At 36.1% G+C, this 24,177-nt stretch overlaps 1 protein-coding gene and 1 long non-coding RNA gene across 3 annotated transcripts in view; both read left to right on the forward strand.

Moving 5' to 3' along the window:
- The window catches only part of LOC106170176 (TPR and ankyrin repeat-containing protein 1-like), a 55,422-nt gene that overhangs the window by 30,205 nt on the left and 1,040 nt on the right, over window positions 1-24,177 (forward strand). For both annotated transcript variants that reach the window (XM_087014432.1, XM_087014438.1), the window contains 6 exons: window positions 15,933-16,046; window positions 17,017-17,228; window positions 18,328-18,492; window positions 18,690-18,918; window positions 19,126-20,582; window positions 20,876-22,438. In XM_087014432.1, coding sequence (XP_086870558.1) covers window positions 15,933-16,046; window positions 17,017-17,228; window positions 18,328-18,492; window positions 18,690-18,918; window positions 19,126-20,582; window positions 20,876-22,438 — 3,740 coding nt within the window. The remainder of the gene's footprint in view (window positions 1-15,932; window positions 16,047-17,016; window positions 17,229-18,327; window positions 18,493-18,689; window positions 18,919-19,125; window positions 20,583-20,875; window positions 22,439-24,177) is intronic.
- LOC147763890 (uncharacterized) lies at window positions 3,315-5,638 on the forward strand. The gene is made up of 2 exons (XR_015334925.1): window positions 3,315-4,782; window positions 5,536-5,638. It is a non-coding gene; the product is annotated as an uncharacterized LOC147763890 (long non-coding RNA).

Here is a 24,177-nt window from a genome sequence, read left to right on the forward strand (position 1 = left end):
ATAGAACTTCTGTCATTCTTTCTGCTGATTGAAGTGACTTTGGACCCTTTTGTTGTTGTGCACACTGGGTTTCAGTATGTCCTTTGACACAGGTAGGGTATTCCTAGGATGTATTCCCATCCCAAGCTGGGCTGGAGACAGATGTATTCCGTCCAGTGGCGTCATCCTGTAGTCCAACAGCGTTTGTCCTTAGACTTCTTCCATAGCCTCTTTACGGTTTGTATGGCCCTCTCTGTTTCACTGTTTGAGATTTGGAAGTGTGGAGAGGATGTCTTATGACTAATACCAGGGTCAATGCAGAAATTCCGAAATTCTGCTGAGCTGAATTTTGGCTCATTATCTGTTCTCAGGGTATTAGGTAGTCCATGACATCAGTATGCTGACTTTAAGGCCTTAATTACCGACGACGATGACTGACTGTCCAGCTTTATCACGCCGATGTATTTCGAGTAGCAGTCAACTAGTAATATGTAGAGAGATGATTCAAACTCGAACATATCACCACCTACCATACTCTATGGTAGTTTAGGTTTTAGCAGTTCAGCTACCTGTTGGCTTTGTTATTCCACACATGTCTGAGATTTCCGACGAGCGTTTCAATGTCAGTGTTCATTCTGGGCCAGTGGGTTTCATGCACTAGTTTCAACATTTCGTCGCGAATCACAATTCGGAGTCCTTTGTAGACGATTTGGTCAAGGACTAACAGTAGGTCTCTTGGGGTCCGCCATATAGATAAACGTCCCAATAAAATATTCGTCCCGATAGATACGTCTTTATACATACAGGTCTTAATAGATTTACGTCTCGTTAAATTTACGTTCCGATAGATCCACCAACAGATTCCTATAAACCCACGTATCTTTAGATCCAGGTACCGCTAGATCCATCTATCTGACATCGTAATCGGCTAAAAGGCCCATATCAACTTGTGGTACAGGTATGAGGCTTTCAAGTGATAGTCTGGCTGCAAATACTGACCCACTTAGTGATCTGATTTAATCACAACCTGATATTTATTATTTATTCATTTATTAATGTATTTATATATTTATTAGGTGTTCAAACAAGACATACGTGTACGTTAGCGTCTACACTCTAAAGTTCGGGAACGCGTCGTAAACATGAAACAGAACACATTTCAAGTGTGCAAATATAACATTTTGAGAACGCATTAAACAGTGTTCTGGCACCTAAACACTAAGCATTGTGAAATATAGAACACATTTTTGTTCTTTTTTTTTTTTTTTGTTTTGTTTTGTTTTGTTTTGTTTAGAACACATTTACATGTAAATTCAGAACACTTTTTACGTGTTTGAATGTTACATTTTAAGAACGCTTTAAACAGTGTTCTGACGCTAGAACATTAATCGTTGTGAAATATAGAACACATTTTTGTTCTTTTTATGTTCTTTCACAGAGTATTGTGTGAAAACGATCTAGTAGAATAATATATTGCTGGAAGGATTAATATGTGCACTGTCGCTTTAAAGAAGTGCATTTTATGTACTGAGTAGTATACCAACTATTTTGAGCAATAGTGTACCTGTAACGGATCTATCGGTATTTGGATCTAAAAATATGTGGATCTATAGGTATGCGGATTTAAAGGACGTGGGTTTATGAGGACGTTGTATCTATAGGAACGCAAATATATAGGACAGCAGTAAAAAAATGGATCTATCGGTATTTAAATCTAAAAAGACGTTTTTTCCGTTTTTCCTTTATGTATCTATCGGTAACGGGAGAATAGGGACGTGTAATATTTTGGGACTAAATTTTATCCGTATGTACCCGGTCTCTTGAGTTCCAGTAGTCAAGCCTCAAACGGTACTTCCGTTCTAGTGTCTGGCCATCCCTTAACAATGACATCATGAAGTAGGTGGAGTTCACTTTGTGAAGCTCACTTGATCTTGGTGTACTTGTCCGAGCTTACAGATAACATGTTTACCATGTCCTGGATATCCTCCTCCTTGACAGGGGGTAGGAAAGCTCTTGAGAGGGCTTCAGAAATGTGCATTTCTTTGCCTTGCCTGTATTTGACCATAATGTCATACCACTGCAATAAAATCATCATTTTCTGGATTCTCATCGGCGTGGGAGAGTCAGAATTTCATTATGTGCACATTTTTAATTTTCTTATTTTTTCATGACAATTTTCACCTGCAAACTAAAAGAAGTGCCAATGTATCCTCCATTTTACATACTACAAGATCACAGTCATCAGGGGCGGATTTAGGCCGTCTTCTGGGTCTTCTGGAAGACGGTCAGATTTTCAAGTTTACATTGACGGGTGTCTAATTTTTTCTGTCGGAAGACGGTCAAAAATGGAGGACGAATCAACAAAGATAATTTGGAAGACTGTCAGAAGATTTCTCTGGATCCGCCCCTGGTCATATACTCGAAATAAAATAAGATTTATGAAGTTTTGTGGAGGGGGAGTCAAATTTTCATGGGGGAGTCAAATTTTCATTATGTGCACATTTTTTATTTTATTATTTTTACATATAGCCATCACCTGCGTCTGTCGTCGCCGTCGTCACTGTCGCCATCGCCGTGCACTTTTACCGATAACACGATAAGTGGAAAACTGTTTTTCATTTCAGCTTGAAACTTACAGAATTGATAAATATTTATAATACGCAGGTCAAGTTCGAAAATCAGCATGATCGGGTCACTTGTAGGGAAGTTATGGTGTTTTTTCACTTTTTTCAGCATATATGCAGACCGATAACACGATAAATGGAAAACCATTTTACTTTTTGGCTTGAAACTTACAGAACCGATGAATATTCATAATATGCAGGTCAAGTTCGAAAATCAGCATGATCGGGTCACTTGTAGGGAAGTTATGGTGTTTTTTCACTTTTTTCAGCATATATGCAGCACCGATAACACGATAAATGGAAAACCATTTTACTTTTTAGCTTGAAACTTACAGAACCGATGAATATTCATAATACGCAGGTCAAGTTTGAAAATCAGCATGATCGGGCCATATTTGTGGAAGTTATGCTATTTTTTCATTTTTTTCAGCATAAATGCAACACCGATAACACAATAAGTGAAAAACTGTTTTACCTTTTGGCTTGAAACTTACAGGAATGATGAATATTCATAATACGCAGGTCAAGTTCGAAAATCAGCATGATCGGGCCATATTTGTGGAAGTTATGCTATTTTTTCATTTTTTTCAGCATAAATGCAACAACGATAACACGATAAGTGAAAAACCAATTTACCTTTTGGCTTGAAACTTACAGAACTGATGAATATTCTTAATACGCAGGTCAAGTTCGTCTGATCGGGCTATTTTTATGGAAGTTATGCTGTCTTTTCACTATTTCAGCATATGTGCAACACCGATAACACATTTCAAGGAAAATCAATTGGCCAATTGTCTTGAAATTCACAGGGGTGATCAGATTTACTAAAATACAGATGAGGTTCGAAAATAAGCTTGATCAGTTCTGTTTTGGTGAAATTGTGCCCTTTTTTGTATATGTCTTTTTTCCTCGGATTTAATTCTTAGGCATGTTAACAATCTCATTTGTGAACTAATTAGTAATGTAAAGGTGTTCTTTTGACATTTTCTGCATCTTAACAATATTGTTAGTTGATTATATAAAAATGATGGTAAACCTGTTATTGTGCATTGTGTAATAAAGTGTCAAAAAATTGAAATAAACTCATATCTTTACAGTTTGTCAGATTCAATCATTCACCATGTTCAGAATCTCAGAACGGAACAAATTGGACATTTAAAATTGTTCTATTGATATTTTTCCTATGTCAACAACTTTCTTAGTTGATCATTTAAAAACGACAGTAAATTGATTATTTTGATATATGTAAAAAAAGTGTTGAAAGTGGAAAGAAATTCATTTCAGTACAGTTATCTCTTGTGTACATTTTGGCATTTTGAAGTTGTGACTCTGAACTTCCATGGCCCTGAAGACCTTTCCATGTCAAATTTTCTGAATATCCATGATACTTTTATTTTATTATTAAAAATTGATGGTCATTATGCTGTTAAGCATTATGTAATATTGCATCAAAATTGAAGACAACCCCATTTTAGACAATGCCTCCACAGTGTCCATTAAAGGAAAACCAAGTCACTTACTCTTCTCAAACTTACAGAAATGTAGCATAGCACTAAATTATAGCTTCAGTTGAAAAACCTGTTATATCGGTTAACTTTCTTGGAAATTATATAGTTTTTTGTTACAATTAAAATTTTCACATATGGACATTTTCAAGGTGTGACTTAGTCTTTGAACTTCCATTGGTTTGAATACCATTGCTAGTCACATCTTTTGAATAGCTATGAAACATTTACTTTATTATTAAAAATTGATGGCCATTGTGCTGTTAAGCATTATGTTAAATTGCATAAAAGATGAAAAAAAAAACTTTTTTGGACATCGCTGCTGGGATGACCATTAAAGAAAAACCATTTTACTTATGATATTCTAACTTACTGAAAAGTTTCATAGGACTGAAGTGTAGCTTGTGTTGGAAATCAGGGTGATTGTTTTCTGTTTTGGAAGCAATGCAGCTCTATGGAGTGCTATATGGGGCTACTGTTTATGGATGGTGGTAATTGTCCCTTGGGATAATCACTAGCTAAATTCAGAGCTATAAAATTACTTGCCTAATTGATTTTCAAGTGCCCATTAAATAAGATTACATAAAACACACGTTGAGATTTCCCATTCAAGTCCTATAGGTTAAGCTCTCTTAACTGTGTCACATAATTAGGAATTGGTGATAATTATGCAGGTAAATGTTGTTTAATTTGCAAATAAGTTTACAAAAGAAAAAAAATTTGTGTAATGCCAACATTAATGCTATAGATGAATAACAGTGCCTTATTATCCTCAAACACATTGGGATTATTCATATCATGTTAATACAGCAAGATTTAAAGTTTGAATAGCAGCTTTATTGGATTTTTTTTTTTTTTTTTTTTTTTTTTTTTGTGTTTTCTTTTTAATTTTTTTCTAAACACTGGCATTTTCAACTCCCATCCACCTGAAGCTCTTCAGATTTTCTGTATTTCCACATAAGCAGTTGCATAGGTATTTATGTCTTTAAACAATATGTAATATTATTTTATGCACTGTCAACATTTTTCAAATATTGGGATTTTCATTATGTGAATTTGAACTCTCATGGTCCAGAAACTATAATCTTATTGCAGGGGTGGATTGAGGCCGTCTTCTGGGTCTTTCAGATGACGGTCAGATTTTAAAGTTTACATTGACTGGTATCAATTTTTTTCTGTTGGAAGACCATCAAAAGTGAAGGATGGATCAACAAATATAGTTTGGAATACTGTCAGAAAATACCTCTGGAGCTGCTCCAGTCATTGAGTATGTTACCTGTTGTGCATGATTAAAATTCAGTGTTGATTGACAGTGCTATTATAAGCATTATTTATTACTGCATCAAAATTGACAAAATGACCCATTTTCTATAGGTTAAGCTCTCTTAACTGTGTCACATAATTAGAAATTGGTGATAATTATGCAGGTAAATGTTGTTTAATATTGCAAATAAGTTTACAAAAGAAAAAAAATTGTGTAATGCCAACATTAATGCTATAGATGAATAACAGTGCCTTATTATCCTCAAACACGTTGGGGTTATTCCTATCATGTTAATACAGCAAGATTAAAAGTTTGAATAGCAGCTTTATTGGAATTTTTTTTTGTGTGTGTTTTCTTTTTAATTTTTTTTCTAAACACTGGCATTTTCAACTCCCATCCACCTGAAGCTCTTCAGATTTTCTGTATTTCCACATAAGCAGTTGCATAGGTTTTTATGTCTTTAAACATTATGTAATATTATTTTATGCACTGTCAACATTTTTCAAATATTGGGATTTTCATTATGTGAATTTGAACTCTCATAGTCCAGAAACTGTAATCTTATTGCAGGGGTGGATTGAGGCCGTCTTCTGGGTCTTTCAGATGACGGTCAGATTTTAAAGTTTACATTGACTGGTATCAATTTTTTTCTGTTGGAAGACCATCAAAAGTGGAGGATGGATCAACAAAGATACTTTGGAATACTGTCAGAAAATATCTCTGGATCTGCTCCTGTTATTGACCATGTTACCTGTTGTGCATGATTAAAAATCAGTGTTAACTGACTGTGTTATTATAAGCATTATTTATTATTGCATCAAAATTGACAAAATGACCTATTTTGCATCTTTATTCTCTGTTTTTTGTCTGTACATTTGACAGCTTTGCTGCCTTGTCAGCATATATGCAGCACCGATAACATGATAAGTGGAAAACCATTTTACCTTTTGACTTGAAACTTACAGAACTGATGAATATTCATAATACGCAGGTCAAGTTCGAAAATCAGCATGATCGGGTCACTTTTAGGGAATTTATGCTGTTTTTTCACTTTTTTCAGCATGTATGCAGCACCGATAACACGATAAGTGGAAAACCATTTTACCTTTTGACTTGAAACTTACAGAACTGATGAATATTCATAATACGCAGGTCAAGTTCGAAAATCAGCATGATCGAGTCACTTTTAGGGAATTTATGCTGTTTTTATGTACAGACACAGATGTGTCTGTACATATAGCCATCACCTGCGTCTGTCGTCGCCGTTGGCGTGCACTTTTACCGTAAACACGATAAGTGGAAAACCGTTTTACCTTTGGCTTGAAACTTACAGAACTGATGGATGTTCATAATACGCAGGTCAAGTTCGAAAATCAGCGTGATCGGGTGACTTGTAGGAAGTTATGCTGTTTTTTCACTTTTTTCAGCATATATGCAGCACCGATAACACGATAAGTGGAAAACCAAATTTACTTTTTTTCATGAAACTTACAAAACTGATGAATATTCATAATACGCAGGTCAAGTTCGAAAGTCAGCATGAGCGGGCCATTTTAAGGGAAGTTATGCTGTTTTTTCACTTTTTTCAACATATATGCAACTCTGATAACACAATATAAGAAAAACAGATTGGCCAATTGTCATTATACTCACAGGAGTGGTCAATCTTACTAAAACGCAGGTTGAGTTTGAAAATCAGCATAATCGGGCCATTATTTTAGAAGTTATGCTGTTTTTTCACATTTCCTCAGATTCAATTTTTAGGCATGTTAACAGTCTCATTATTGAACTAATAAGATACGTAAAAGTGTTTGTTTGATATTTCCTGCATCTTTACAACATTGTTAGTTGATTATGTAAAAATGATGGTAAACTTGATATTATGTATTGTGTAATAAAGTGTCAAAAATGGAAATAAACTCATATCATTGCAGTTTGTCAGATTCAATCATCCACTATGTTCAGAATCTGCGAATGGAGCAAATTGGACATTTAACACTGTTCTATTGATACTTTTCCCATCTCATCAATTTTCTTAGTTGGTCATATAAAAATGGCAGGAAAATGTTTATTTTGTTTTATGTTAAAAAAGTGTTAAAAATGGAAATAAACCCATTTCAGAACAGTGCTGTCTTGTTTACATTTTGGCATTTTCAAGATGTGACTTTGAAGTTCCATGGGCCTGAAGACCTTTGCTAGTCACATTTTCTGAATATCCGTGATACTAATATTTTATAATTAAAAATTGATGGTCATTATGCTGTTAAACATTATGTAATATTGCATCAAAATTTGAAGAAACCCCTATTTTGGGCACTGCTCCCATGATGACCATTTAAGGAAAATCATGTCACTTACTGTTCTCAAACTTACAGGAAAGAAACATGGGACTAAAATACAGCTTCAGTAGGCAATGCAGTCTGTTTGGTAATTTTTTTTGGCAGTTAAACAGTTTTTTGTGAAAATTTAATTTTTCACATGTTGGCATTTTCAAGGTGTGACTTTGAAGTTCCATGATCCTGAAGACCTTTGCTTGTCACTTTTTCTGAATGTCCATGTTACTAATATTTTATTAATAAAATTTGATGGTCATTATGCTGTTAAATATTATGTAATGTTGCATCAAAATTTGAAGAAACCCCTATTTTGGGCACTGCTCCTATGATGACCATTTAAGGGAAGTCATGTCACTTACTGATCTCAAACTTACAGGAAAGAAACATGGGTCTAAAAAACAGCTTCAGTAGGCAATGCAGTCTGTTTGGTAAATTTTTTTGGCAATTTAACAGTTTTTTGTGAAACTTAAATTTTTCACTTATTGGCATTTTCAAGGTGCGACTTAGAACCTCCACGGGCTTGAAGACCCATGCTAGTCACATTTTCTGAAAATCCATGACACGTATATTTTATTATCAATAATTGATGGTCATTATGCCATTAAGCATTATGTAATGTTGCATCAAAATAGAAGAAAACACAATTTTTGGTGCTGCTGCCATGATGACCATTATGGGAAAACCGTGTTACTTATGACTGTCAAACTTTCAAAAAAGAAACACAAGACTAAAATGCAGCCTGAGTTGGAAAAGCAGTCTAATTGGCTTTTTTTTCTGGAAGTTATACATTTTAGTGAAATATTCATTATCTTCTTGGCATATTCATTGTGGGACTCGGAGCTCCCATGGACATGAAGCCGAATGGTAATCAAATTTTCTACATGTCCATGCTATTTATAGTAAATAATCAAAAACTGGTGATAATTATTCTATAATTTATTATGTAATTTTACATCAAAATTGACAATATTCTTTTTGCACTGCTACTGCAAACATTATGAAAAGAAAACTGTGTTACTTATTATTATATTTAACTTATAAGTATGATTTTAAGGATTGGCATGCAGTTCAAATTAGAAAGCCAGGTCAATTGGCTTATCATTTATTATTGAATTTTTTTCCAATTTTGTGTGAAATTTTCATTTTTCTCATTCTGGCACTTTCTAAGTATAAACTTGAACTCTGATGGGCCTGAAGCCTTATGCTTTTACTTTTGTCGGTGTTACCTGTTGTGCAAAATTAAAATTTGATGTTGACTGTGCAGTTAAACATAATGTATTATTGCATCAGAATTGGTAGTCTCCTATTTTGTGCATTATTGTTTTGTGCTTTTCTTAAGTTGTGACTTATGGGCCTGAAAGACCTTTGAGAGGGTTAGTCTGTAAATTTCCCTTGGGTATCACTTAGCTAAGTTAAGAGTTATAAATTCATTTGCTTAATTAATAGGCCATTAAATGAGATTACATAAAGCACACTTGTTGATATTTCCCTGTAAACTCCCAAAGGTTAAGCTCTCTGCTAGATTAATAATAAGGAAGCAGTGATAATTATGCAGGTAAATTTTGTTTAATATTAATAATTTAATAATTTATTGAGCACTGAAATGTTTTTACATTTAGAGGCTCTCTAACTACTATACATTATACATACGAAAAGATAGTAATGATAGTAAGTAAATGAAAGAGAGAAAAAAAATTATACTTATATAATGTTACACAATATACATTCTCTTAATATGCAGGTGAGATGCATGAAATCATTTGTGCACTTCCAGTTAATTACGTTTTTTCATAATTTTACTTACAAAATTCCCTACTGCAATCGCACTCTGCTCAGTGGGTGGGTTTAGAATGATGTCAAGCTGTTTGACCTCGTCTGTTAGACCTTGCAAGTTTACCTCTGGTATGCATTCAAACAGCAATTTCCTTTCAATTTTGTGATGGGCGCATTTTAGGAAAAAATGTATTTCATCTTCTACCTCATTACAATGAGGGCATTTTCGTTCTGAAAGTTGTGTTTTTGGGATTGTATGCCGCCCTTTTTCAATTTCTAGGTCATGGTCACTAATTCTCATTTTTGCCAAAAGTATTTTGTGGGTGCGTGAAATATTCATTTTCAAGTATGGTTCGGGTTCATATTGATGTTTAATTTTCCTGTATGTCCTCAGCTTATTATTTTCCTCTCTGTGTAACTCTTCCCAAAAATCTGATTTTATTTTGATGGTTATGTCACTTTCTAGATTTTGGTTATTGTGAATTTTATTGACAGTTAGTGTTGAATTTGAGTGATTTAATCCCCAACATGTAGCCAAGTTTGACATTGCCCAAAACCAGTTTTTTTCCCTTTTTGCTTGTTCTCTATTGTATGCTTGCTTAACAATTCTTTGCTCTGGAAGGTTATTCAGCCTTTCACTGTATCTTAATACTAATTTAACAATGTCCAAGTATAATGGGAGGCGCCCAAGTTCTGCACGGCAGGCATTATTGCTAGCTGACCTTCTCACACCAAGTGCCCATTTACACATCTTTAAATGTATTTGTTCAAAGGGCATTTTGTTTATTTTATTTAATGATATTTTTTTCTCTGTGAAGATTTCTTGGGCCCAGATTTCACATCCATATAAGAGAATGGGTTTAATCATCTTGTCGAAAAGGTTCATGATAAGTATGGGTGATGAAATTTCTTGCGATGCTAGTATTCCCTTTAGAGTAAACATGGCTTTCAGGGCTTTTTGCTTGAGATTTTCAATTGATTGTTTTAATGATCCTGTGTTAGTAAAGACTATCCCGAGGTATGAGTATTGTTTGACTATTTCTATTGGTCTGCTATTTATAAAGAAGGTGTGTGGTTCAATTCTACCAGACTTGTTGAACACTATTATTTTTGATTTGTTTTCATTAACTTTTAGTTTCCACTGCTTACAGTAATTTTCAAGGTTGTTAAGAAGAGTTTGAAGTCCTTCTTTCGACTGTGATAGCAAGACTAGGTCATCTGCATATAAAATGTGTTTTAACCCTTCAACTTCCTTTGCACTATTGTCTGTGTAGAGTTCACTTTTTAAATCATCAATGAAGATGTTGAATAGGACTGGGCTAAGGTTATCTCCTTGTCTTATACCTATTTTAGATATGAATGTTTGGGTGTAGCCACAATTAACTGACACGCCTAGTCTTGTGTTGCTGTACATATACTTTATCAACTTGTAAATTTTGCCTCTGACACCTATTTTCAGTAATTTCAGCATAAGACCCTTATGCCAGACTGTATCAAAAGCTTTTCGCAGGTCGACGAAACAGGCAAATACACGTTTGTTCTGATTCATATGTTTGTTTATAATTGACTTTAAGGTGAATATATGGTCAGTCGTGCGATAACCAGGTCTAAACCCTGCTTGTTCCTCACTTAATTTCTCATTGGACTCTAAAAATAGTGTGAGTCTGTTAGTCAATATGCAGTTAAAAAGCTTTCCAAGACAGCTGGTGATGCAAAGACCTCTGTAATTTGATGGGTCAGTTCGTTCTCCAGATTTATATAGCGGCAGTATTATACCCAGATTCCACACATCAGGAGTTTCAGATGTGTTCATTGCTAAATTGAATATTTTTGTTATTAGTCCCACTAAGTATATTGAACCACTTTTCAACATTTCATTTCTGATAGAGTCCTCACCAGCCGCTTTTCCATTTTTCAATTTTTTTATAGCTGTTTTTACCTCTCTAATGCTTATGGGGTTATTAAGGACAGGGTCTCCTTCTTTTTTCTCATATTCACTTATTTCCTTATCTATTCTGTGATCATCAGTAGGGGGGGTTCCACAAAGTTGTTGGAAGTGTAGTTGCCAAGTCTCAGGACTTATTATGTTGTTATTTTCTTCTCTATCCTTTAGTTTTTTAAGTGTCTGCCAGAATTCTTTAGGATTGCTTTTTTCAGATACTAGTAGTCTGTCTAGGATGGCATTTTTGTACTCATTCTTTCTTTGCTTTACTAGTTGTTTATATTTCTTTGTAGCTAGGTGGTAGGTTTGCGAGATGTAGTTATTGTGTGGATTTTTTTGTAGTAGTTTACCAAGGTGTTTTATATTTCTTCTGACTTCAATGACTTGACTATGAATGTCAAACCATGGTTGTTTTTTTATTCTTTTTGTTTGTTTATTTGATCTCATGCTTATGTTATTGACTTTTTTACGCAAAGACAAGTTTGCAGCATTTTCAATTATATTTGTTAATTCATCACAGGCACTTTTTAATCCTTCTTTAGACGAGGGGAAGTATTTGTTTTGTGCTAGACTGATTTGTTTTAAGCTGTCCTCACTTTCAAGAGCTTTTAAAAATTTCTCAGTTGAATCTGTTTCCCAGATGTAACGGTCTTTGAAATTTTGTAATGATTGAGTTGGAGATGATTCTTTGATACCGGTGGTGTGAATTGCAAGGTCTAACAGACAGTGATCTGATAAATAATCAATAGGTAATACTGTGAGATACATAATTTTGCTCATCAGTCCATCGTTTGTGATTGCATAATCAACTGTACTGCACCCATGTATATTATAACAAGTTGGATATCCGAGAGAGTTGCCTTTAGTTCTACCATTGAGTATCCCTAAGTTACTACTTCTACATAATTCAAGTAAGGCCTTTCCTTGCGAGTTGACTATTGTATCAACATTATTTCTCTTTTGTGAAAATCTGTTTGTAGGATAACTATCAGTCATTTGAATTCCAAACATGGTATCATCTTTGATGAAATCAGGTAGTGTCCCCGTTCTTGCATTGAAATCTCCAATTAAGCAAATTGACCCATATGATTGGTAAGTTGCAATTTCATCTTCAAGTATTTCTAGGGTTTCTTCATCTGAGGGGCAATTGCCCGGTTTAATATAAACTGCACATAGGAATAAATCATCCTCTAAACCAAAGTGTTCACCTGCTAGTTTAATCCACAACAGATTTTCACTCTTGCTTCTAAGCACTTTGATTCCCTTTATGAATTCTTTTCTGTAATATACTACTATACCCCCAGAGGGTCTGCCTTTAACTCTCTTTTTCTTTCTGAGTTGTTCAGTGTGGCCGTGGGTGCCACCAGGTAAAGCTATTTTAGATCTTATAGTGCTGAAAGTTTCTACGCAAACAAATATGTCAAAGCTTTGAACTGTTGAAATGAAATTATCATCACTTAATTTTTTAGCAAGTCCCCTAACATTCCGCATGCCTATACGTAACATTTTGTAATTGGTATATTGACTCAAGAAAAGTAAATTTAATGCCTAACCATAATGCTATACTTATACATATAAACTATAACCTTTAACTTCTAACAATGCAATATTTAACTATTAAGCCGTTACATTTCCAAACAAAGTATAATATTCTTAATAGTTTTTCTTGATTATGTTCCTTGAGACATGTCTGTGCTTCTACACACTCATTAATATATCTCTGTCCGATATGTATTTCCAATTTCACTAAGCTACTTTTATACTTCATAATTTACAATGCTTTTTCCTTTAATGATCTGACATTTTCATCATTAAGGAACGGATTGTTACCATAAGAGGGAGCATAGGTACTTACATTTCAGCTTTTCTTTCTGTATTAGTGACACTTACTTGGTTGTTATTGGTTTAATCAGTTCCATATTACACTAGTGTTCATAAGTGTTTGACATTTAGCAGATTTTAGTTTCCAGTTTGCTTAAACACTCACGTAGTAGTTTCAATTCATTCTCGATAGAGTTACCCTTTTCCTTGGGGGAATTCCACTGATTAGGTGTTTGATTCCATTTGCGGTGGTTCCTATGGTGCTGGCGATGCTGGTGACTGTAGGTAGCACTGGGGCTGTGGCCATGTCTAGGTGTGGTGCGGGGGTTTGGCTGTCCTGTTGCATCCTTAATATTTCTTGCCAGCGTACTGGTCCCATGCGGGGTGAGGTGAATGCCATCCCATGCAAATAGGTCTCTCCTATCAGTTATGTTGTCATTGTCCATGTAGTGGACATTGGCATGTGAACGACAAAGATGTTGTACCTGACGGTTGATATTGACGGTTGATATTGCAAATAAGTTTTTAATATATATATATATATATATATATATATATATATATATATATATATATATATATATATATATATATATATATCAAACTCAAAGATTAAAAGTTTGAATAGCAGCTTCATTGGAATTTTATATATATATATATATATATATATATATATATTTTTTTTTTTTTTCTCTCAAACACTTGCATTTGTGAGTTTTAACTCTCATCCACCTGAGGTTCTGCACATTTTCTGTATTTCCACATAAGCAGTTGTATTGTTTTTTATGTCTTTAAACATTATGTTACTTATGTAATATTATTTTATGCACTGTCATCATTTTTCAAATATTGAGACTTTCATCATGTGAATTTGAACTCTCATGGTCCTGAAACTGTAATCTTATTGAAGGGGTGGATTGAGACCATCTTCTGGGTCTTCCGGAAAACAGTCAGGTTATTAAGTTTATATTGACTGGTATCTATTTTTTTTCTGTTGGAAGACCATCAAAATGGAGGATGGATCAACATAGGTACTTTGGAATACTGTCAGAAAATATCTCTGGGTCAGCTCCTGTTATTGACCATGTTACCTGTTGTGCATGATTAAAATTCAGTGTTGACTGACAGTGCTATTATAAGCATTATTTATTATTGTGTCATACTTGTAATTTAATGCCTTAAATGAATTTTCGGTTTTCTCAACTTTTCATTGAAATAGCAACTATAAATATGATCAATTCCATTACATTCAGTCTAATTTCCAGAAGTTTATAAGGTTGTTATATAACAATATGTGTCGTGAATTATATAGATGTGCGGGTTAAATGTTTTTAGGATGTATACTTATATAATCAGTTTACAGGTCAAGTTTAAAGAAGTCTTTTCTAAGTCACACTAGGTAACTCAATTAAACAAGAAGCCATATCTTTGATTAACAAATACATCCACCTCAAATGTATTTAGGAATGGTCCTCTGCCTTGTAACTATATTATTCACCTTGATCAATCAGTTTAAGTTATCAACCTATTGTCCACTAGTAGAAGCCATTTAGTGCTCAGTCTGGAAGTCTTCCCTATCGCATGTGTAATTGAATTAAAGTGACCACTCTGGCAACCCACCTGGCTGGGAAGCCAATATACATAATGTAATTATATATGTGAAGGTATATAAAGATAGAAATAAAGGTAGAAGTCAGTAGTCAGTACTCAGAGAGAGGACACTGCATGCGGATCTCTAGAAAGCAGAACACGACGTTATGTTAATTGCATCAAAATTGACAAAATGATCTTTTTTGCATCTTTATTTTCTGTTTTTTGTCTGTACATTTGACAGCTTTGCTGCCTTGTTTTCTTATTTTTTCATGACAATTTTCATCTGCAAACTACAAACAAAAAGTGCCAATGTATCCTCCATTTTACATACTACAAGATCACAGTTATATACATAAAATGAAATAAGATTTATTAAGTTTTGTGGAGGGGGAGTCAAATTTCATGGGGGAGTCAGATTTTCATTATGACAATCTGACTGGGGGAGTCAGATTTTCATGGGAGTCAGATTTTCATGTTACACCTGGACTCTGACACCATGTAATGTCTTTAAACAAAAGACGAGAGACAAGCCATCTCATGCAAGATGGTGGAAACTTCATAAACTGCAAAAACATGTGGAGCAGCTTTTGTGATAGAAAAATTAATAACCGGGGTCGCTTAAGTAATTGTTAATTTTAGGTGGCATACCAGTAATATTGACAAATATTACACTACCCACTCACAAAGTCCACTTCAAATGCTTGCACAGACTTGGGGCGTGCATGCACCCATGCACCTGCACACACATACACACAAACACACACACCTTATTACAAGAAAAGAAGAACTGATGTGGGGAGGGGGAGCAGGATATTGAAATGAGCCATCCTTTGTGTTTGCCTGAAAGGGTAACCATATTATGTTTAGTTTATTTTTCTAGAAACCAATTTTATTGTATGATTGGTCCTACATGTATGATTGCATGATCATGGAGAAAGATGGAAACTCTCCTCCTAAATATTTATACAGATATTAATTTGTCTTGGATTTGAATATTAATTAATTTTTAGAAAAAACCCAATTAGATTTAATGTTTCATGGCTATATCTCCATTTATGCACCTTGATTGTAGATGTATATCTATATTTCTAACAGGCCTGTCATCTGCAATGTTTACATGTACTTCTACAGCAGAGGAGTGGGTGAAGAGAGGTGATTATTTCTATAATCACAAGTTGTACCAAGTAGCTGCTAAATGTTACAGAAGAGGTAGGATATATATATATATATATATATATATATATATATATATATATATATATTAGTATGAAAACACTAATTAAGACACCTAGTGAAATGTTGTAGATTTGGGATGTTGCTTATACTAGTAATCTTGCAAAGACCCAATGAACAGATTCACAGACTACACATTCATCTTTTTTACGAGACCTGCTGATCGAAACTATTATCGTACACTTATTCATTTTTATGCACTCAGCTTCCATTTATCACCCTGAGCTTCAGAGCTAACTTGACACTAACCTCCTTCACTGTAGCCTATCTTCATCGTGTCAAGTAACCTCTGACCAGATTCGATTGCCTCCGCCGCCCGCCAATCAAATTTAAAAGCCCGCACTCAATGACTCATTAAACGATCTAGCCAATGAACGCGAACGAGTCAAAGCGCGCTTTGTTCAAATCCGGACCAATCAAAGATAAGGCTGAATATCAGGGACTTGCCGTAACCTGTGGGCAGCACGCAAATATACATCGTCTCTCAGTAGATAATGATGCAGGGCCTCAAACTGCTAGACCCTATGGTTTCAATTCCGATTTACTCATATTTTGCAAAGAATCAAGAGATAACTTAACACATTCTTTTTCGTAGTCACTCGCCTTGCTTTCTTTGTGTACGGTAATACACTCGGAACTACTCGGATGTCTCCGCACTCGACAATAACTATGTTGTTAGTATGGAGCTTGCGGAATCAGCCGAGGATTGCCGATTGACGGTCAACCAATCAGCGTTTTCACCAAACTTTGGTGAAAAATTTTGAAACATGGATTTGATTGGCTTATATAAACTAGGTCAAACTATTTTCGTCAGAGGTTACTTGACACGATGGAGATAGGCTACAGTGAAAAGGTTAGTGTCAAGTTAGCTCTGAAGCTCAGGGTGCCATTTATAGTTTTATAATGAAAATGATATAAATCTTACCTGAGAATGTAAACATAATAGGTGGTGAGGAAGTCCTGGAAAGAAGGTCCTTGGCTCAAGCAAGAGCTCTGAGTGCCGAGAGACTGAGAGAAACCCCCCACAAATTGAAACAGGAGTTTCTCCTGGCCTCTGAAGAGTTCTTGCAGTGTAGTATGCCATCTGAGGCAGCCAAGTGCCTGTACAATGCAAAGGAGTTCCTATTGGCAGCCAAACTGTTTGAGAAGATGGCAAAGGTGTGCAATAATTTTCATTTTCGAAAAAATTGTGTTTAGAAATAGGCATACTCTTTCCCAGCGGGCAAATCAACATTGAATCAATGTTGAATCAACGTTGATGATCAACGTTGAAACTATGTTGATATGACGTTGACTATGAAAGTTGACGCAATGTTGAACCATCAAGGTTGAATCAACCTTGAGGTATCAATGTTGAATCAATGTTGACAGTCAACGTTGAAACTATGTTGATATGACGTTGACTATGAAATTGAATCAATGTTGAACCATCAAGGTTGAATCAATATATCAATCATACCTCTCTAGTGAGATAATCATTTAAAACTATTATCAAGGTTATGGTTAAGGTTATAAAGTTAAGGTTGATCCAATGTCGAGATCCAGTTGATATGTCAACATTGACAAAGGGTTTACAAACACAGGTTGATTCAATGTTGAAATCCTGTTGATCTATCAACATTGAAAACTGATTGACAAAGAAAGGTAAAATCAATGTTGAGACCCTGTTGATCTATCAACATTGAAAACTGATTGACAAAGAAAGGTAAAATCAATGTTGAGACCCTGTTGATCTATCAACATTGACAATTGGTTGAGAAGAAAAGGTTGATTCAATGTTGAAATCCTGTTGATCTATCAACATTGAAAACTGATTGACAAGAAAAGGTTAAATCAATGTTGAGACCCTGTTGATCTATCAACATTGACAATTGGTTGAGAAGAAAAGGTTGATTCAATGTTGAAATCCTGTTGATCTATCAACATTGACAATTGGTTGACAAGAAAAGGTTAAATCAATGTTGAGACCCTGTTGATCTATCAACATTGACAATTGGTTGACAAGAAAAGGTTGATTCAATGTTGAGATCTTGTTGATCTATCAATATTGATGGATCAACATCATCTCAACCTATCCTCAATGTTGAATCAACGTTGAGTGCCCGCTGGGTTAATGCTTTGGCAAATTGATACATTAATTATAAATACTTTTTATGCATAACAATGAAAGACACTTTATTACTTTTTAAATTTTAGCTTTAAATTTGTGATTCTTTTGAAGTGATTTTTTATGTGACTCTATCCAATTATTTTCTAGTTCAGGGATGCAGCTGTCCTTTACAAAAAAGTCAAGTATTACCAGAATGCTGCCAATTGTTATGAGCAATCCTCTGACTTCAGGAAAGCCATTGAGATACATGTGTCAGTGGATCAGTTCCAGAAAGCAGCAGATGTCTGTGAAAGATATGACATTAAAGTAAAGGTGAGGAGATGTCACAGAATGCAGTTTCACGATAGGCTGTTGACTTGGAACTCCTAATAAGAGCATGTGTGCATAAAAGAAGAATTCTACTTACGTATGTATGTAGATGCAATTGTGCATGCATGCAAGGGTGTGTCTATGAATATACAGTGAGAGAGATGGAGAGATTTAGGAGATTTTCTTATTCATTCCTGTAGGAATACAAGTCTCACGGAAAGATGCTGCCACAGGCTTTAGTAAATGGAGCCCCAAGTCCTCTTCATAGCATGAGCTATCTTTGCTTCGAAGCTGCAAAATTGCATTTTTATCGTGAAGAGTATGATGCCATGAATGCAGCCCTATCATGCCTTCCCTTTGAAAGACAACTTCAGTTTCTCAAAGAAAGAAACAACATAGCTGGTGTTGCTGCTTTGTATAAAAGGAATGGTGAGTATTTAAATAGGGTTAGAAATTATATTCACAAGTAAGTTGTGTTTCTAGTAGATGACAATTTCAGAATTTACATGGTGTATTAACCATAAAAACCTAAAAAATGGTGTCACATTGCTGCTGGATATTGGGTAGATAAAGACTTCTTAATTGTGAAAAAAGCTTTATGTTTACATATAATTCTGAACTGATGAAAAATTATAGGTCAGTCCATGGAAGCTGCAAAGTTCCTGAAGTCAAAGGGCAAAATTGAGGAGGCACTGGAGTATGCTGAGCGCTTGGATGATCCACATTTCAGAGCAGAGTGTCTCATGATAAGCAGCAGGATGAAACTGCAGAATATGTCCAGTCCTACAATAAAGGAAAACATCCTGAAGAATTTGGAAGAAGCTGAAAAGCTCTTCTCTGCTTGTGAAAATAGTAATGGGCAGGCAGAAGCTCAGCTGTATCTTGCCAAGTTGAGAAAAGATTTTGGGCTCCTAAAAATCTCTACTGAACTTTTCAAGAAAAATCACAACATTGGTGGACAGGTGGAGGTGGTTGAGGTGTTAATGGACATAGTTCCAGAGCTGTTACCCGTACACGTTTTGCCAGTACGGGATGCTGTAGAAATGATTGCCAACCTCCTCTGCATTGTGCAGAAAAGTCCAGTAAAGCACACTCAAGCTGACAGGGCTATGCTTGACATCTGTGAGCTGTACTATGGCATAGAAAAGGGGGATAGGGAGCAAGTTAGGAAAGTGAAGACCAGTGAGGCTGCCAGGATTGACCTCCTGCTTTCTAAAGATTTGGACAAAGAACATGTGCCAAAGAATTTAGTTCACGACAAAATGTGCCAAGATCTTCTTAGGAAAGTTGGCAATGGTGTAAACAAGTGTCGTGCAATGATGTGGAGCCACATGAAAAAGCAAGAGATCTGCTCTGACTTCATTGCTGGGCAGCAATGTCAAGAACTTGGATCATGTTCTAAACTGAGGCAAGAACCTAAAAGGGATCACCTGCTGCACCACTTGGATAGCATCCTCAGACTCATTCGTTTAGATTCTACAGTAGAATGGGCATGTGAGCAGCCTCACAAGGACACCATCAAAAGGCAACTTGAAGACCTGAGGCCCAGAAAAGAGCTTGGTGGAAAGTTTGGGTCTTGCCTGGCTTTGTACAAATTACTTTTTCCTGCTCAGGGTCACCACAGGAATCTGTGCTCTCTTCCTGTTGAAGCCAGGAAAGTGATGGAAAAGATTAGAAGCTTGGCTGTAGAAGATCAGTTAAAGAGATGGGCAAAGTATGAGTGGACAAAGTGTCCTAAAGACCAGTTGTCCAACACAGATTTGTTCCTGTTGATCTACAATGTGCAGCGCCTGCTTAAGGTCAAAATTGATGACTTGAAAGGAATGCTTACAAAAACTGCTGATGGCTACTCAGCAGAAGCTAGTAAGTCAGTTGCCCCACATAAAGTGCCAAAGCACATTGGTATGCTCTACGGAGGATTAAGGGGGAACCAACACATGTTCATCAGTTTGATGAGCAGGTTTATTAATTTCTCCAAAGAGCTCCATAGCAAACTGGACCCCATAACTGCCATGAAAGCACTGGTGCCTAACTTCATCAAAATACTTGCAGACCGTGCTACAGAGCCACTGATGCCTTCTATTGCCAATACCGTAGGTTTGATGATATATCAATTTTGTTCATGTTTTCTCTGTATGCAGATGTAATGATTTAGTTTAGCCATGCAGTTATAAGATTGATATGTTTTGTATATTTCTGAATTACCTTTACAATAAACCTGTGACTTAACCATGACTTTAAATAATATTATTTGAATAATGATAATCTTATTTGGTCCTACCTTTTCCGTTAAAGATCCTAAATGGATTTGTAACTTTGTGATTCAAATGTACCTCAAAATATTCTGTAAATTTTTCACTTATAAATTGATATTTATATTTGCTAGGTTTGGATGATGGAGCTGGCCACTACCTTATTCCTCAGCATGGTAGCTAAAACCACCCCTGGTGTTGTCCTGTGCTTGCCGTCAGGGTACCTGGCTCAGCTGTCTCTCTATGACTTCATCAGGGATGGAGAGTATGCCATGTGGATGAGCCTGACTCACTGCACTTGGCCTAGGGAGTGGTACCCCGTCGTTGCTAGGATGATGGTCACCATGGTGAAGATACTCTGTGGTAATCACAACCCAAAGTTCAATGTGATTGAAGATGCTTTCTCATCTGTTGCATACATCAGGAGTGGGGAGACAGAACGGACCCTAGTTCTGATGCTTACTCTCTTGTGCAACACCAACCAAGCCTTGCCTCCTGATTGTGAAGTCCTGATCCGCAGATCCTTGAACTCCATCAGACTCGACAGAGAAGTTTTGCCACAGAGGCTCTACATGAGGGTTAAGGCAGCAAAAGAAGCAAGTGGGCTCCACGGTATTGTAGAAGTCCTGCAAGAAGCACTGCGTCATAGAGACCAGTGTCTGTATCAATACGTGTGGGGTGCAATTGGTAAAAAGTCCAGCACTGCAAAGGGATTGCTCAATCATCCAGTTAGACCTGCATCTTTCTGCCCCACATATAACATGCCTCTCATAGATGTTCAAGCCACAGCAAACAGCTACTCAGATACAGGAAAGGAAGCTGAAATCTATGGGGAGGAGATGGAGGAAGTTGATGAGCAAGAGATCTTAGATGCAGAAAAGTCAGCAAAAAGACTTGAGATAGAAAAGAAGCTTGTTGTTTGTCTTTTAGTAATTCGAGCGTGCAGGAAGTTCATGCAACTGAGACAAAATCATCATCAGAGAGCATCCGAGTCAACCAAGGACAACTGCCTTCCGAATCTTATAGAACACATCAGTATTGATAACACTATGTGTGGGTGTTGTGGAGTTTACTTCTCAACTGCCCCTACAACTCAAGATTGGGAAGCAAATGTAGAAAATCAAGCATCACAGCAGATGAGATCAGTTTCTCCCATCCCAACTGATGATACTGCAAATTCAACCATGCCCAATGTTTCACCCCAACCATATCTGTATCAGAGTCAATTATCATGGGAACCTACTAAAAGCACAGACATCCAGTTTGCCTCACTGGATGAGGCAGGGCACCTGTCAGGTAGTGCACAGCCCACCCACATCTTTGACCCAAAGGTAGAGCAAGCCAGGCAGAGAAACAGTCATGAGAAAACCAGGGACCATGAAGAGAAAATGCAGTATTTTGGGAAATTCCATGCATTATATCTAGAACATGTATTAACTTTACAGCAGAAATGTGAAGATTTTGGCCAGCAATTACCCTGGGGAGGTGAACATAATGCAGACGCTCTTCATTTCAAGCTTGATGAACTTGCGATTGCAATCTTGCATCTAAATGATACTGTGAACAATGTGATCCAACTAAAGACATGGGAAAGTACTCGAGAAGTTATTCACCAAGCAGAAGAGGTAGAAAAACAGTTGAGAGCAGGAATGCGCATTTTTAATGAATGGCAGAGGGAGGCAGAGAAACACAGAATAGTAAGAAGAGTTCCACATTATCAATTCAATATAGCCCTTTTATTTCTGAAGACAATTTAAAATAATTTGAAACTAGAGGATCAGAGAGGCGATACCGCCTCCGGATATTGTACCACCAGCTGGAGTAAGCGCATTCGTATGGAAAACCAAAAAAAAAAAGGGACACCACCTCCAGTCTTGTGCTTAACAAGCTCTATAACATGCAATCAACAAGAGTTCTGAAAATATGTAAAAAAAAAAAAAAAAAAAAAAAAAAACATAACTAAATTTGGTCCAATCATGCAGATTTTGGAATTGACCTGTATTTTCCTAACATTGATCACTCCTGTGATTTTCTAGACAATAGACCTATTGGTTTTCCTTGAAATGTGTTATCATTGTTGCATCTGTAGTATGCTGACAAAAGAGTAAACCTTGGGCAACACTATGGGCATATCTCTGCTAGTTTTGAAGATATGAGGGGCAAGAAAATATGTAAAGTTAAGTTCTTGGTGAAAAAGTAGGTCAAAGGTCAATTTCAAAGTCACAGTATATGACTTCCTATTCAAGTTCAATAGTAACCATGGGAATTTCTTTGCCAGTTTTGAAGATATAAATGCCAGAAAACATGCAAGGTGCAGGTCATCATAAAAAGTAGGTCAAAGCTCAATTTCAAGGTCATAGTTAGATTGCCAGTATATGACTTCCTATTCAAGTTCAACAGTAACTTTGGGTGTATCTCTGCCAGTTTTCGAGATATAAAGGATAGAAAATTTGCAAAGTTCAGTTCATGGTGAAAATTAGGTCAAAGGTCAATTTAGGGGTCACAGTTAGATTGCAAGTATATGACTTCCTAATCAAGTTCAATAGTAACTATGGTTGTATCTTTACCAGTTTTGGAGATATGAAGATCAGAAAAATTGCAAAGTGCAGTTCATAATGAAAAGTAGGTCAAAGGTCAATTTCAAGGTCACAGATTGCCAGTATGTGACTTCCTGTTCAAGTTCAATAGGAACTATGGGCATATCTCTGCTAATTTTGGAGTAACTCACATTTTATTTTCACCACTGAATATTGCGTTGTACTTTTTTATATAGCGCAATGCCTAAACCGTATCGAAAACAAAAACGTGGACACCACCTCCAGTATTGTGCTTGACAAGTCCTACAAATGGCAAAATTCAAAAGGTCTCTGGCATTTACGGTTCCAGAATTTGAGAGAGTTTTCAGTTTCATATCTAATGGCCGCTTCTCCCATAAAAATGCACCTATTGACCCCAAACTCTCAAAGATGAAAGGAGACCCTGATTGTAACCCCTCACCATAATATGAGAGCTTAGGTCTGTGTAGTTTCTGAAAATTGGTACAAACAAATATTTTTTTGCAGAAAAGTCCCACTTTTAGAAAATTTTGGCCCGTTTGACCTTGAAATAAAGGTCAAAAGTCAAATCTCAGGGCATATTTGGAATCTCCACATATGACTTTCGGTCAGACTTCTGTAGTAATTTTTCCCATAATTCCTTCGGTTTGGGAGATATTTAGCATTGAATTTTCCAAAATTTTGACAAGGGTGCGTTTCAATGAGCGTCACGCCCAGGCCAAAGCACCGACTGAGACAAAAATACCAGGGGGTTCAAGTTGAGATTATATGTGACCTAAATCCAAGAGATGGGGACACAGGTCCTTGCGGTCTAGGCGCCGAAGCGGTAACGGTGACTTGTATCCCACAACACCCTGTGGCACCAGCGGAGCTGGCGGAGC

Source organism: Lingula anatina, chromosome 1 (assembly GCF_051362555.1).
Source record: "Lingula anatina isolate TDL-2025a chromosome 1, LinAna3.0, whole genome shotgun sequence".
In the NCBI taxonomy this organism is placed as follows: Eukaryota; Metazoa; Brachiopoda; class Lingulata; order Lingulida; family Lingulidae; genus Lingula; species Lingula anatina.